Source organism: Mus caroli, unplaced genomic scaffold, assembly GCF_978045245.1.
Source record: "Mus caroli unplaced genomic scaffold, Mus_caroli_1 scaffold_10, whole genome shotgun sequence".
In the NCBI taxonomy this organism is placed as follows: Eukaryota; Metazoa; Chordata; class Mammalia; order Rodentia; family Muridae; genus Mus; species Mus caroli.
In genome coordinates, this window is record NW_028227265.1 from 14981207 (window position 1) to 14996695 (window position 15489).

At 47.6% G+C, this 15489-nt stretch overlaps 1 protein-coding gene across 1 annotated transcript in view; it reads right to left on the reverse strand.

Annotated features, from left to right (window-relative positions):
* The window catches only part of Wwox (WW domain containing oxidoreductase), a 922964-nt gene extending 908635 nt beyond the window's left edge, over nucleotides 1-14329 (reverse strand). Inside the window, exons 1-4 of the mRNA XM_021170653.2 lie at nucleotides 14122-14329; nucleotides 9248-9312; nucleotides 8379-8436; nucleotides 5239-5417 (exon numbers count right to left, since the gene is read on the reverse strand). Of these exons, the coding sequence (XP_021026312.1) occupies nucleotides 5239-5417; nucleotides 8379-8436; nucleotides 9248-9312; nucleotides 14122-14228 (409 nt within the window). The 5' untranslated portion in view covers nucleotides 14229-14329. The remainder of the gene's footprint in view (nucleotides 1-5238; nucleotides 5418-8378; nucleotides 8437-9247; nucleotides 9313-14121) is intronic.
* Between the last annotated feature and the right edge of the window lie 1160 nt (nucleotides 14330-15489).

Below are 15489 nucleotides of genomic sequence, written 5' to 3' on the forward strand. Positions count from 1 at the left end.
TTTTTAGGCTCGCCCATGTTCAAAAGAAAGGGAGAACTCACTGAGAAGGAACATAATACACACAAGAGTATCTAACAGAGTTTAAGAGTCTCCACTTAAAATCTGAAAATCGTTTATAAAGCCAAGCCTAAGGTCCTTTCTTCTGGGCCACGAACAACCTGCTCAAACTTTAATGGTAATACCCACCCCCCAACGGTGCAGAGGACTGGCTGCCTGTTTCACAGTCTGGCTGTTATGACTTCTTATTTAAGGAACAGATACCAAATCCAAAAGGACACATTTGCTTCTAGTAACAGAATGCATAGCTCATAAACAATCTAATTAAAATACATTATATCACACTAGATAAGGCTGCTGGGCAAAAATAAATAAATAAATAAGGTCACTGAGGCATTCTAAATGAACCTTAAACACGGGCATTAATATTTAAATATTACAATCCCCACTTAGAAAAAGAAATCAGATAATTGATAGGCCAGCACACTCAAAACCGATAATGCCAAGAAACACTGTCCTTGTGTAATTTGGCGGAACAAGCTGCTCCCTGAACACAATGGACCTTTTTGTTAAATGGGCCTCTTCGTCTTGTCTTTGGCGTTTTATACAAACAAAACAAAAACGCAAAGCCAAGAAAGAGAAGGAGAAAGATGACACCAGTCCTAGTCTTCAGCCAGGGCTCTATCACTGAGACGGACATGCCCTAGAAGATATGTTGGGGAAGGAAAGGGCACTGTTTAACAAAAGGAAAAGCCAGGCTAAGCAGCCAGGGAAGAAAACTCTCGGAGTGCAACTATCTCGAAGGGCAACAGTGCCCTCTAGTGGGGAAACAGTATAAACTAGATAAACATGGCTGCTTTTAGGTTAATTACAGGAAACAGCAATGCTTGTGTTAGGACGCGTACTGTGCCATTCCATTACATAAAGGCAGGGAAGAATAGAATCACTTTAATTGGATTTTATGCAGGACCATTTCCAAGTTTGCATGTGACACACCACCACACCTTAATAAGAGAGAAATCAGATTTGTAAACATTTTCTTTAAATTAGGGGCTTGAGCCACTTTGTCATTGAAGCATAGCAACACGAACTTCATTTACTAAGCTGACACTATAAAAAGGTGAAAACCAAACCCAAGGGCAAATACGGAATTAACTGGGGCCTCAGAGAACAGACCCCTCTGAGACTGTTCAGAGAGGCACCTGTGGACACGTATACATGAATGTAATCTGTTGGGGCCTGTGACTCATACACACACTCTAGACCTACTCTGCTCCTACCCAGGGTTAGCCGACGGCACGGCAGCAATCATGATGGCATTTCTAAGGGCACCTGGCCTGGGTACTAAGGGTCCCACGTACTACGATATCTAAGAATGTTCACATGTGAAGTGGCTGTTTGACTCATAAAATAATCATCTTTAATTTTTTATGTAATGCCAGTCAAGGACTTTTCTCAATACTGTCATAAAATCTCAAGTGTCCAGCCAGGTGTGGAGAAAGCTGAGGCAGGAGAACTTCCCTGAATTGTAGGCTAGTCTAGGCTATGTAACGAGACTCTGTCTCAAAGAAAAACAACTTCCAATAGTTTCTCCGAAGGAAATAATTTCAAATCACTTTAGCTTAAGAGAACCGTTGTTGCAGATATATTTAATTAACTCCCTAGGGGTCTCTTGGATGATTTAGGGGCTTCCCCTCGGCTTAATGAGCACAGAGTTCCCAAAAGGAAGATAACCCAAGGCCCCATCAGCTCGAATGTCATCAATGGGAAAAGAATGTGATGGGGAATTCCAGGACCCCAAACACTAAAACTCGGGCTTTACTCAAAAAAGGGGATTACAGGGTTAAGTTCAGGCAGCCCCCAGCCTGGCTCAGGATCCTCTACAGTTCCTTAGGAAAGGTCAGTGCTGCTACACGGTCTGCAAGGAAAGCAGCCTAGAAAGGAAAGGATTTACTCTAGGCAAGAATCCATCACAGTGACAATGTACAAGTTAAAGTGTGGCACTAACACCATGCTGGAGCATCACCACATGGTCTAGGGACAGATCCTCTAAGCCTACATATGAAGACACTGTACGGAAAGGATCCCGCAGGGCTCCCAGCATGAAAAGCTCATGCCTTTACTCTGCTTTAAAGAGAACCAATTGAGGGATGACTGACACCTTTAGTGTGGATCTCTTTCATCTCTGGGAGTGTGTGTATGTGTGCGTATGTGCACGTGTGTGAACCTCTACAATAAGGCCTGGGGTGGTGATCACAATACTCTAAGAGGAAAGCTAGTTTTGTTTTTGTTGATTCTCTGGCTGTTTCAGAGGGAGACCATGTATGACGCTGCCCAACATTATAAAGGTCCAGAAGGGAAAAGACTAAGCTCAGAAAGAAACTTAAAATCAAACCTGAACCACCCCAGGCTTCAGACTGAAAGAAGAGAGTTCTGTCGTTAGCACCAAACACCAGATTGTCTGATGTGCTCATAGCTACTATCAGGTTTCCAACAGAGTCTGCCAAAAGCCTAACTGTTCCTCCAGAAACACAATGGCAATATATCGGTCTCGATGAAGCATCAATTGTATGGAACTCAAATGCCCCGCTGACATAAAGATAGGCAGCTGCTGTCCCACTCAAGGGACATGTGACTGCCTGTGTCAGAGAGTGCTGCCTGACCAGCAAGCCAGCCTGAAGGTTCAAGGCAAGCAGCTTCCACACAGCTCTGTGCACACAGCCAAATCTACTCTCGAACAGATGTAGCTTAGGAAATCCATGGGCCCCAGGGAAGTGGGAGACTCCCTTAGTCTAAACGCTAGACTTTCCCTTTCCTGAGACTCCCGGGGACTTAGATGCGGTCATCTCCGTGTTGAAGCCGTTTCCTTCTTTTTTTACAGAATCAGAGCCAGCCCGTGTGTAACTCCAAAGAGCCACAACCTCCTGCCCCTCCTGCCCGGCTGTGCTGCACACAGGGCAGTGAGCTGCTCCATTGTCTACTGGTTAGCAGGCTCCGGCTCTTGATCTGCTAGCAGCGGCTCTGGATGAAGGGATGGCTCCCCTGGAGCCTGAGATGCTGTTCTCCACTGAGGTCCACAAGCTACAGCTTTCAATCTAAAAGTCTTCAGGTTCAGAAAGCTGGTTAAACAAAGGTCAAGAGGAGAAGGGTGTTAGTTCCTGAGGAGACAACATTCTAGTCTTGTAGCTCACTGAGACCACGGGCAGGGGCAGGCAGATATCCTTCCAGCTATTCACGATGTGCTCGGTGCACTCTTCCTGTAGCCTGGGTAGCCCGTTATCCCAGCCTCAGCTGAACGGGCTGATCCGAGACGCTGAGGCAACCCTGCCTTGGGTTCAGCTGGACCACCCAGAGTAAATGCTTTGAGTGCAGGCCCCACAGTAAAGACTTTGGGAGCCACACGATCCCTACTGTAATTACTCGGCTTCTGGTGATACCCTAAATGTGCATGGCTGTGTTCCAATAAAAAACACCTACAAAATCAAGGAGGTCAGATTATACCCAGGGGCTGTAGTTGATCCACATCCAACCCAGAAGGCTGAATTCAGTTGACAGAGGTAAAGCCAGCTCACAACTGTAGAGAGAAGGACTGGGAACTGAGTGTGGTGGGACAGATCCATAATCCTGGCGTGTGAAGCATGAAGATCAGGAGTTGGAAGCCAGCCTGGGCTACATTGCTAACGCAAGGCAAGGACACACAGCAAGACACTGTGTCCAAAACCAATGTTTTTCACGCCCTCATTGTACTTCTGCTTTGCCTCTGAAACCTCCTACATTCCAGAACCATCCTGCCCTTCCTTCCTGCTTAGAGCTGAGAATTTATTCAACTGCCTTAGTACTATCAAGTATAAACATTCAAAAGTTAGTTCTGCATTGCTTACGGACAGCGTGAGAGAGTCAGCGACACAACAGTCTGCTCAGAGCTCACATCAAAGCGGGAGGCCCTGCGAGAACCCAGTGGGTCAGTCAGGGAGCACACACCTCCCTCCATATCTCCTACCTCCCACGTAGAGGGGAGTGTGGGAAAGCCATTGCCCCAACAGCACTCTTGGGCAGACAAGGTGTCTGTCCAGGCACAGGGGGACTGTGCTGCGGCCCTAAGGAAGGAATGCTGGAGAACCTGGCAGGGCTCGCACAGAGGGCAACACCAGGAGCCTGGGGAGCAGATGCTCATTCCACCCTGCATTGCACAGGCCCAACGAAGCAGTAATGGCAGCTTATACGTGGGCAAGTTGCACGGCTCGGGAGAAGGAAGCCTGTTATCTAGAAGCCACAGACTACCTGGGCAAGGACACTTTCCAAGACTGCCTGGAAGGACAAAAGCCACACTGCAGAGTGTCTGATCCACTGTGGTACCTTACCTCCTCTGCCTGCTAGAGGAGGACACTGGGGACTCCAAAATCAGGAAAGAAAGAAAGGAAAAGAGAGGAAAGCTCATGAGAGAGGCCATAAGGGGCACTGTGACAGACAGGCAGATGGACAGAAAACTGACAGAGACAAGCAGAGGACAGACAGATGCAGTTCTACTCTTGAATCTGAAGATGCATATCCTATCCCAAAGCCATTCAGACGCTAATGTCAGATGTCAATGGACCAAAACAAAGTAAAGCCCCATCCCTTGAGGTGGCACAGGTGCCCGCCTCAGGGCTGTCACTGCAGCAGCCCGGGAAGCCACTGACCTCACCGTGGTCACTGTGGTTAAACAGGGGCAATTAGGAGGGTTTCTGCAGAGGTGAGGACAAGGACACACTCTCCAGTTTTATGAAGAAATAAGATACGGTTACCAAGAGAAAACGATAGGCTCAGTGACCAGTGGGAACCTGCAGTACCCTTGGATCCAAAGTCACAATCTACTGCTGTCCAGGATCCCGTTACCAATCAATTTTGGTTTGAATAAGCCAGGTAATTGGAATACATCCATGCACCACACCGACCGGGTCAAAACCTCTTAGCCAGAGCCTGTTGTCTCCAGCCCCTGAATACCAAAATAGCCACAGCCTTCTGCTGACTTCTCAGCTTTGAGCAACTTCAAGGTCAGGCCCCACAAACCTCACACTGTAACACTGGGATGGAGAGGGAGTGCGGTTTTAATGAGACAACAGCTGAGAGAGCTGTAACAGCCTCTTTCAATTGGAGATTCACCACCAACGTTTCATTACAGTTACATTTAAGGAGAACTCTCTGCAGCACTCTCAAAAAAATAAATAAATGAAATAAGAGGACAGTAAGCTGCAGGCCTACCTATTCCCGAATTTGCTCCAGTCACCAGGACCACCTTGCCTGTGAAGTCCCGGCCCTGCAGGATCTCCATGGCGGTGGTGCTCCCGTCGTATCTCTGTCTGGTGGTCGGCTTCGTCGGATTATCGTCCACGGTAAATGCCAATCTTGGATCCAAGTAGGTAGTTCTTTTATTTATGTGGCTGCAAAGAACAGGAAGAAAGAACATTGAACTCTATACAGCAAGGACCAGCATCTCTAAGTACAAGAAAATCTAATACTTCAGGGGAACAATGCACCACAGCCTTACTGTCAAACACGGAGAGACCCAGAAGCCATTCCATCTACCTTCTGGCCTCTGGAAGGATGGCACTCTTGCCTGAAAAGAGCCGTGGAGCCTCTCAGAACAACCCTGAAGGTACTGGGACACAGCAGGCCTCTTGGGTCCCACAGCAGCCTGCTGAGAAGGATCCGAGTTTCTACTGAATTCATATTAATATAAATGCATCTATAAGACCTGTCAGGGGGCTGGTGAGATGGCTCAGTGGGTAAGAGCACCCGACTGCTCTTCCGAAGGTCCAGAGTTCAAATCCCAGCAACCACATGGTGGCTCACAACCATCCGTAACGAGATCTGGCGCCCTCTTCTGGAGTGTCTGAAGACAGCTACAGTGTACTTACATATAATAAATAAATAAATCTTTAAAAAAAAAAAAAAAAAAAAAGACCTGTCAGCCACTCTCTTCAATAGACATCCATGTAACTTCAATGGCCTGTGCAAAGGCCTATACACATTGGTACACAAGGAGAAAATGGAAACGATAGACGTCTTAAAAACTACAAAGCAAGGCAGACAGCAAGATTTCAATTGTTTGCATTTTAAGACCATAGCTAAGCCAAGCTATAATAAGGACTGAACTTTTGGTTTGGAATTAATCTAGAAACAACATTAAAATATACTGGCACATACAGATTATTAAATTACTCCTTTTAATACCATTTTTATATTTTTAAATATATTCCTGGGCTGTCAAGATGGCTCAGCAGGGAAAGGTGTCTGCTACCAAGCCTGATGACCTGGGTTCAATCCCAACTGACTCCAAGTTGTCCTGAAACCTACCTGGATGCTATGTTCACGTGTACACACTCTAAATATATACAATGGAGTACAAAGGTTATGTGCACTTTTGAGACTTGAGATAAAGACCTTGAAATGTTATAGAACCCTCCTGAAATGCATGGGATATTATGATTTAAGGTGTATGTATCTGAGAGCCATGGCATAGCCCTGTGATCCCAGCTACTCAGGAGGTTCGAACAGGTAGACTACAGGCCAGCCTGAACAACTTTGTGAGACTCTGTCTGACCACACTGACATTTGGCAGTGCTGGCTGGTGCTGTGGTCTCCACTCCCCTGGGATTCCACCTTGGTAGCCTGTAAGTAGCTACCAGTGACAGTATTTGCACACGGAAACAAATCTACACTTCCTTCCTCTCAAGCAAGCGCCTGCTATGCTTATCTCAGCACAGCCTCCAGCAAGCTGGAAAATACCTGACCTCGTCCTAGCTTGCTTCCGCAGTCCATGCTCATTTTTCATTAGGCCAGCAGCTGGCTGATTCAGCCTACTGCCTGTTTCTGTAAAGTTTTACTAGGACACAGCAAGGGCCATTATTTTTGTATTAAAACAGAAACCAGGTAGTGCCAAAGCCTAAAACACATCTGATCCGTTACACAAAAGTTTAGCTGATCCCTCTCTAGAGTAGACCAGACAAATCAGCATGCCTCAGAATTCCCTGGAGGGAATCGGCTGCCCCTTACCACCACAAACACACCCCACACTGAGATTCGGATGGTAAGGATTTGAGGATGTGTATATCTAGTAAGCTCCCAAGAGCTGCCAATGATGCTGATTGGAGAATTCCACCTTGGAGCCACTGCTCTGGGCCAGTGAGAAGGAAAGCACTCCAGAGGGCAGCTGAGCAGACGTGTGTGCACAGCAGAAGCCTACACAGGAGGAGTCTGGCTGCATGGAGCCTGTGAGTGTCTACAGCCGAGGGGTCCAAGGAAAACGTACAAAGGGATATTTGTAGCATAAAACTATAAAGAAGTGGCATCCCTGTCTTGATAAGGGGAAGGATTTTTATAAATCAAGGAAGAAGAAACCCTTCATAATCTAATAATCAGCAAAGAACATCACGTAACCACCTGCTGGCGAGGCTGCCCTGCTAGGGCTGCGTGCAGCTGCCCAGACTCTCCAAAGCAAGCCTGGCCTACCTGCTCCCAGCGCGGAGGATGAAGTGCGAGGGAGTTCATTAGGTTTGCTGACAAAACACTTCTCCAGGTGAGCCTACTGCTACAACTACCGCTATCACTACATGGATAGTAACCGGTGAGGCCAAACCAACTGTCACTGTAGTGCTAAAAACGGGGAAACTGAAGTTCCAGAGACGGCGCAGCAGTTCCAGAGCACGTGCTGCCCAACTGTGAAGACTGGAGCCTGGGACACAGCACCATCCTGCAATCCCGGCATCCCATGTTTGCACATCTGCTAACTCCAGCTCTGAAGACTGCAGATACCGCAGGATCGCTGAGGCTCACTGGCTTCCTCCTGAGGTTCAGGGAGAGACCCTGCCTAAGAGGAGATTTGAAGACTGATAGGAGATGAGCCCGACACCCTTGAACAGACACACAGACATATCAATCAATCCTTTGCAAAAATGTTAGTAAGCCTCAGGATGAGCCGCTTAAAGAAGAAAAAAGAAGGAAAGAAAGAAAAATACCCCAATCAAGTACAGTGAAAACCTAAGGAAATCTTCATGAAACTCCCAAAATATCACACTGTCTCCAAAATGCTAAGGTTTTGTTTAACCTTAAAGGAATGACAATTATATTATGTGCTATATTAGGGGTGTGCTTAGGGAGTACCACACCACAATCCACGTGGCAGATGAGTGGGCTGACCCCACCCCAAAACCTTAGTGTACAAAGAAGGGTAGAAAACTGCAGACTAGAAGAAAAAAAAATCACAAAGTTGTAAAGGGGGTTACTCCTGCTGGTAAAACAGGTCTCTGTGACTTCATATTTTCCTACAGTCAATGTAGGAAATTGTAACTGAAAATCCCTCTTAAAAGTCAAACTGGCTACGCTTCTACACAGACACTTACTCAACGAAAAACACTTGTCCGTTCTCATCAGTCTCCTGTTCCCATCCATACGGCAAATCTGAAACACAAGGAAGATTAACAGTGCGTGTGTAGGGAATGAAGCCACATCACACCCCAAGGTCAGGAAAGAGATTATTCCTCTAATCCCCAGTCCCCCTGCCTCCTCCTGGACCAGGCTGCTCTGGTCACATGGGAGTTAGAGAGGGCCCAGCATCCCATCTGGAATCCATATTCCGCTTCCTGCATTTAACCAAAACCCTGTTACACTCTTGATCACTGTTAAATGTTCTCTCAACTCCTGCTTTTACCTCAGGTCTCGGCAGATGCTCCTACGAGCATGAATTCCCAAAGCTCACAGCCATGTCGCAAATACACCAGACATGAGCAGTGGTGTGCGGACCCAGGCTGCCTTGCGCTCTGCTGTAGAGCCATCCTGTCATGTACGAGCTCCTCTGTCTTCACCTGGGTCCTGAGGAGCTGCAACCCCTTGCTTTCCATCCAATACTCCCACTCCATGGACTGTGTACTGCCTCAGAAACATCTTTGTAGGTTTCCATAAAATACTGACATCTGCCTCTACAGCCTACACCAAAAGTAATTGCTCCCAGGGTGCAACTGCAGAGAAGCCCAAGTCAAAGCTCCAATTTTCTCAATAAACTTTATAAAGCCAGAAGACATCCTTCTGTCCACCTCAAGATCTTATTTTCTCCTTCTGTCAAATCCCGTTATGCTCTCAGACTGACAGCCTTGCTCCTTGACGGCCACCCACCAGACAGCCTTCCCAGAAACGCAGGGTTAACTGCTACCTCACCACTGCTGACATCTCCCCTAGCTACTTAATGCTTCTGTGCTTGGGACGGCATACAGACCTCCTGCGACCCGTTTCCTCTTGCCGGTTTTCGGATGTTCCCACTGGGTCTTCTCCTCGGTGTGACTGTAATGGAGACCCACAACAGAGTAAGTTAACGCTGCTAAAACGGTGTCACTGTGTTAGCTGTGGCTCTTCCTGATATAGTTGGAATCCTAAGAACAGACAGACTCAGAACAGATGGTTTGCTGACTATGTTAGGTCAGAGGCCTCTGGTTATAGGTCAGAATCCAACCTGAAGGAATCTTGCAGGGCAGGCAGGGAGATCACTGGGAGAGCAAGGGGGGCAGCGTCCCAGCTAGAGTCAACTTTACAAAGCTCTGTGAAGCACAAAGCTCTAGCAAGACATTTTGTATTCCTCTTCCCTTTATTCAAGGATACACTGACTATCTTCAATATCTGGTTTATAACGCTCATATTTAAATATTAAATGTAGCTTAAATATTGCATTGCTAAAGCTTATTTTCCTTGTTCTTTCTACTTTGAGTTTTGGGTTTTTTGGTTTGTTTTGGTTTTGTTTGGAGACAAGGTTTCGTGTGGCGCAGGCTGAGCTCACTACGTAGCCATGGATGACATTAAACGCTTGACTCTGCTGCCTTGACTTCCTAATTACTAAAATTACAGATGTAACTTTTTTGTTTGTTTGTTTTGGTTTTTTTGAGGCAGGGTTTCTCTGTGTAGCCCTGGCTGTCCTGGAACTCACTTCGTAGACCAGGCTGGCCTCGGACTCAGAAATCCACCTGCCTCTGCCTCCGGAGTGCTGGGACTAAAGGCGTGCACCACCACGCCCGGCCATATGTGACTTTTAAAATGTATATTCTGGCCTGCCAAAATGGCTCAGGAGGAAAAAGTGCTTGCCATGCAATCCTGAGGACTCAAGTTTGCTGCCTGGATCCCACGGAGGAAGAAGAGATGCAGTTCCTGAATGCTGTCATCTCATCTCCACCAATACTCCATGGGATACACACTTCACACTCACACACACACACACACACACACACATTCACAAATATTTAAATCTGTATTCTGGCCCCAGGTATAACTTCAGTGTCTCATTAATCTCTGGGTCCTGAGTGCACCCAAAAGGATGTTAAGAGTGTAGTGAGACAGTAGCACAGGTCACTTAGCTATGACAAGATGACCACGGATCTGTGAACGCTGGGTCTGACCAGGCAGCCCCGACGCACCACTGCTCCACTGACTCCACCTCTCAGCCATCACCTCCTGTCATCTGCAGAATGGGGCTGTCTCCGGGACACTGTCCAAACGGTCTCACAGAGCAATCTTATAGTACAATGGTGAGCTGTCACACATTCTATTGGTAAATTGTCTGAGCTCACCGAAAGCAGACTCTGGTATCAAGGAGGCTTCCCCTTACCAGGCTCCAGTGTGTTTATTTCACGTGCCCTTCAAAAGCTCCCAAGAGACTAAAGGGCTCCCCAGTCTGTGACAGGAGAAAGGAAAACAGCAAACAGCTAAGGGTATTAAAACACACACACACACACACACTTTGTCCTTGAATATAGCTAAAAGATTCTCAAGTGCCTTCCCTCAGCTACTGTTTATCCCATGATATAAAAAATGCCCGTGGCTAAGGGAAACATGGAGAATAGGTACCAGGCAACGGGAACTCCACCACGACCTCAGTCAGGGCTCCCAGATGTGGGCTGATGTTGTACACACCTGACTAAGCTTTACTCCTCTCTCAGCTGGGCTCTTCCAGTCAGTTTCTGAGGGGCACTGTGAGTACTCTATTGATAAGATTTTGCTAGCCAAGGCTTCTCTCTATCTGCTACTTGCTGTTTCTTCCTTTACTTTTGCTCGGTCCACATTTAATAGAATGAAAAAGTACAACTGTACTAGACTATTCTCCTTAAAACATGGATGGAAAGCTAGAACCACCTGTCACCAGTGACGGGGCATCCCTCCCATGAGGGACACAGCCAGGCACTGAGGGAGGCACTCGAAGGTTAAGCTTGATTTCCTTAAATCCACCCTCGGAAAGGAAGTAACTGTATTACGTCATCACCAACTGACGAGATGCCGACGGTAGATGCCAAGGACTGAGAAACAGTGATAAGTTCAGGTGGTTGGAGCAGCACAGACTAGGATGTTTTCTAGGGCTGAGACTCCACACACTGACGTCCACGTAGGAGCACCTAATGCAGGACCATTGGCATGCCTATACCCCAGCACCTCCTGCTCACACAATTCACTCATGTCTCCAGAGCCACTCAGTCCTTCTGAAGACACAAACTCACTATCACTCCCTGGCTTCAGATCATCGGCCGGCTCTAGAGTCCAACAACAAAATCCAAGTGCTTGGTGACACACAGAAGGGCCTCTGCAAACTGATTCCTTTCTCACCACTCTCAGGCTTTACAACTCTATACCACAGAAAGAGGGCTGCTTGGGGTCTCTCCTCCCACTGTCCCCTCCAACCTGCCTGATTTCCTACCACCTGAAGCCACCTTCTACAGCACTCTGAGACACAGGGCAAGTGACGCCTCTCCTAGGCGGCCTCCCTCACCCACCCACACACCTCATGCTGGACACAGTGCACTGGAACTATATCATTAGAAATCATTTGTCGGTCTTCTAGAGATCCTTAAGAATGGCAGCTGCACCACACTTAGCTGGACTTCATCAATGCCCACCTACCGGCCTGGCCCTTAAGGACTCTTGAATGAATGAACTCACCAAAGCTTTTCTGTTTCTTTCTATCTGGCCGCCAGGGGCAGCAGTGAATAGCTTGGAGTACCTACAAATCTCATACTTCACAGCCCATCAGTGGGGAGACTCCAGCGCACACTAATTCCTAATTTGGTAACAAGGGAAGAAAGTTATCTTGTAAATTTTTCTGGAACCAGGTAGGGTAGTACAAACCTGTAATTCCATATTTCGGAGGAGGAGGCAAGAGGCATCAAGAACTATGTCATCCTGTTTACAAAAAAAATTCTAGGCAAGCCTGGGCTACAGGAAGCACTGCTAGACAAAACTGTAGCACGTGCCATTAACCCCAGAGGCTGGAAGGTCTCTGTGAGTTTGAAGCCAGTCTGGTCTGTATATATTTTTTAAGTTAATTATTAAAAACTAATAACACCTGTATTACAGGTGTTAATACAATAATTTGTTTTCTGAAAGCCAGGTGAGACGATACTCTCATGGAAAGCTTGAAAAAGATTGAGTCTCCTAGCTTTTAAAAGCATAAAGTCAGGTGTGTTGTTCATGCACACTTTGCCCCCAGCCCAGGAGAACTGGGAGCTCAACCTCGGCCACCTAACCAAGTTAGGGTCACCCTCGACTATATGAGACCCTGTTTTAAAAATATTTCACAGATATATAAGAAAACAGAAGAGGAAGTATTTGATATGAAGAAAAAATATCAGGAAAAGTACACAGTATTCATAAGAAAAAGGAGGCCATGAAACTCGGGGGCTGGAGGCAGATAGACATCTTGGAAGGCAGACAGGGAGAGGAACCATGGCTAGGTGACACAGTTGATGAACTTCCAAGACAGCCAGCTTCTTCCTCACACTCCTTATGTGAGTCGAAAGCCTGGCATCTTAAAACAAAGTCCTTGTGGGCTTTTTCTCCTGCTAGTCAGCTGTTGCTGGTGACTGGCTCAGCAAGTTCGAGACCACATCAGGACACGTTACCCAGCAGATGTGGGCCGACCAACCCTTCTCTTCAAACTGACCAACTCTTAAATTAGGGAACGAAAACTCCTCAATGACTTAAAACCAAAGCCCTCAAGGAGAGGCTGCAATTTGTTGGCTCCAGGGTTCCCTTTGGCTTTGCAGTTGTTTCCTCCATGTGTGTCTGCCCTGGGAACAGGAGTCCTCCCCTATAGAGTGCCTGTCAGCCTGCTGACTGTGCCTGCTGCTGTCTGAGGTGTTGGCGACTCCTCCACTGCTACCTGTTACATTGCGAATTTCCCGCTTTTTCATTCTTTGACTGGCAGAGCCTGATCAAGACTGTATGAAAACCCTGCATTTTGTCCATTAAATATCTATTTCTTAAAAATGAACAGAGTTCCCCAAGCATAGAGTCAGCTGCAGTAGCTCCCCTATGGAAACCCAGGGTCTGTATTTAAGGCACTACACAGATTCTGGGGTTTGGGGGTGGGATTACACAGGCCTATACATTCAGTGAGACCCAGGGAATCTGTGAAAGTTCCTGGCCAGCCTGGTCTACTAAGCTAGTCCCAAGCCAGCCAAGTTGACATAGCAAGATCCTGTCTCAGAAATGGGAAGATGGGGTAGGGAGGAGGGAGAGGTGACACAGGTCATTCCACTATCAGGCCTATGCAATTTTGCCACAGATACAGTCCAAGTAACAGAAAACGCCTGCGGGGCAACCTACTAGCCTCTCCACTGAGTGCCTTGTGCACAGCACAGATTCATTCTTGTGTCTGCTCATTTCAGAGATGAGGAGAACAGAAAAAGTCAGGGGCTTGCTTTCAGTGGCCCAAGGTCACGGTTAGAAACAGGGAAAGGCTCTGTGGAGGTTTCCAAAACTTCCCTGAGAAACCACTGCGAGCCATCCAGGACATCTGCTTAAAAATACAGATTGCTGGGCCTCCAGATCAGGTCCCCTTGGCGGGAGCTTGGCTTTGAAGTTTTCTCTATTTCCTCTTTAGAGGAATAAGACCTAGGCGCCACCACCGCACGGTGCAGTGTCACCTAGTGAGCGGCAGGGGGCGTGCGGCGGGTGGCCAGGTGACGGGACCTTGACCCAGACCCCCTAACAACGTGGGGGGACCCTGGGACAGGTGGCTGGCAGTTCGGATGCGCATGCCCGCCTGGCAGGGCAGCGCAGGGTCCAGGCCTCGCAGGACAAGGCTCCCAGGAACGCCGCTCCAAGGCCGCTTACTTGGCGTAGTACACCCAGCCGTCCTTGGTGGTTCTCTCCTCCCAGCCCGGAGGCAGCTCATCCTCACTGTCCGTGTCGTCCAGGCCCGCATAGCGCAGAGCTGCCATGCTGGAGACAGAAGTAGCCGCCTGCTCTCCTCAGCAACTCACTCTGGCTTCAACCGCGCCGCGCGCGTCCGGGGGACCAGACCGCTCGCGCCTGCGCACTGCTCGCCCAGCCGGTCCGCGGCAGCAATCCAGTTTCCGGGTTTTGCAGCTACTGGCGGGAAAGGGGGCGGAGCCTGAGAAGAGCGCGGGAGGGAACGCGGAAGAGATGGAACGGCCGTGGGGGATGGAAGGAAAAGCAGGAACGGCTCAGAAACTGGAATAAGCTTCCTCACGCTCCTGGAAGGGGCGTGCTTACCCAGTCATCAAACAGGACTCTGCACGTTGCTGGGCGACCCGAAGGCACTTCCTTATTGTTTTACCCAATCCAGAATGAGTCCCAGCAGTGAAGTATCCTGGGAAATGTAGTCCAAGCTCAACTGGACTATGGGGGGGGGGGGGAGGGGGGAAGGTTCTGATGAGATTATTCTGAGCTCCAGTTTCTTCCCATGCCCTGCAGGTGCACAACCTTTTGACACTACGACATGATACTGTGACATGGTCATTTCCAAAATTTACACTAGAGAAGCTCTCAATCGAATATCCAAATAGGAAAAAGAAAAGAAAAATCTCACAATGCTTAAAGTTTAGGATTTTTGTGTTGGGCAGCATTTATTATTATCCTGGGCCACGTGTCGCCACGAGCCTCAGGTTGGACACACCTGCGAGAGTAAATGTCCTCTGATACTATCCAGGTATTTTTCCATTCACAAGCTGTGTTGTTTATGTAAATATGCCATTAAAAAAAAAAAAAACCTACACTTGGAGAACTAAGTAATTCCAGAATTTGGGAGGGTAAGTCAAAACGATCACAAGTTCACAAGTTCGAGGCCACCCTATGCTATAAAGGGAGCCAAAAATCAAGAACGTACAAATTCTCATGCCTCCAGATTCTCTATTAAGAGAGAATGGTCTTCCAACCATAACTTGGTTCTCTTGTTCATAGGTGTCACCTGATTACAAACTTGCAAAGCAGACTTTTAAAGCACCTGACAAAAATCCTGGTTATAAATATCCTAGACCCACAATGTGAAGCCTACCTTCAGCTTGACCTGGCTGAAGCAAGTTTCCAAAACATGATCTACTTATAACTTCCTTCTCAGGCCTGTGTTATGGAGAAGTCTTCTGGACTGAGAGCGTGCAGGTCTCCGTAGAAAGTCTGCGTATTTTATGGGTAAGCTGGGGACAGTGGCAATGTTGCTTTTGTCTTTAAGTCCTGAAAATG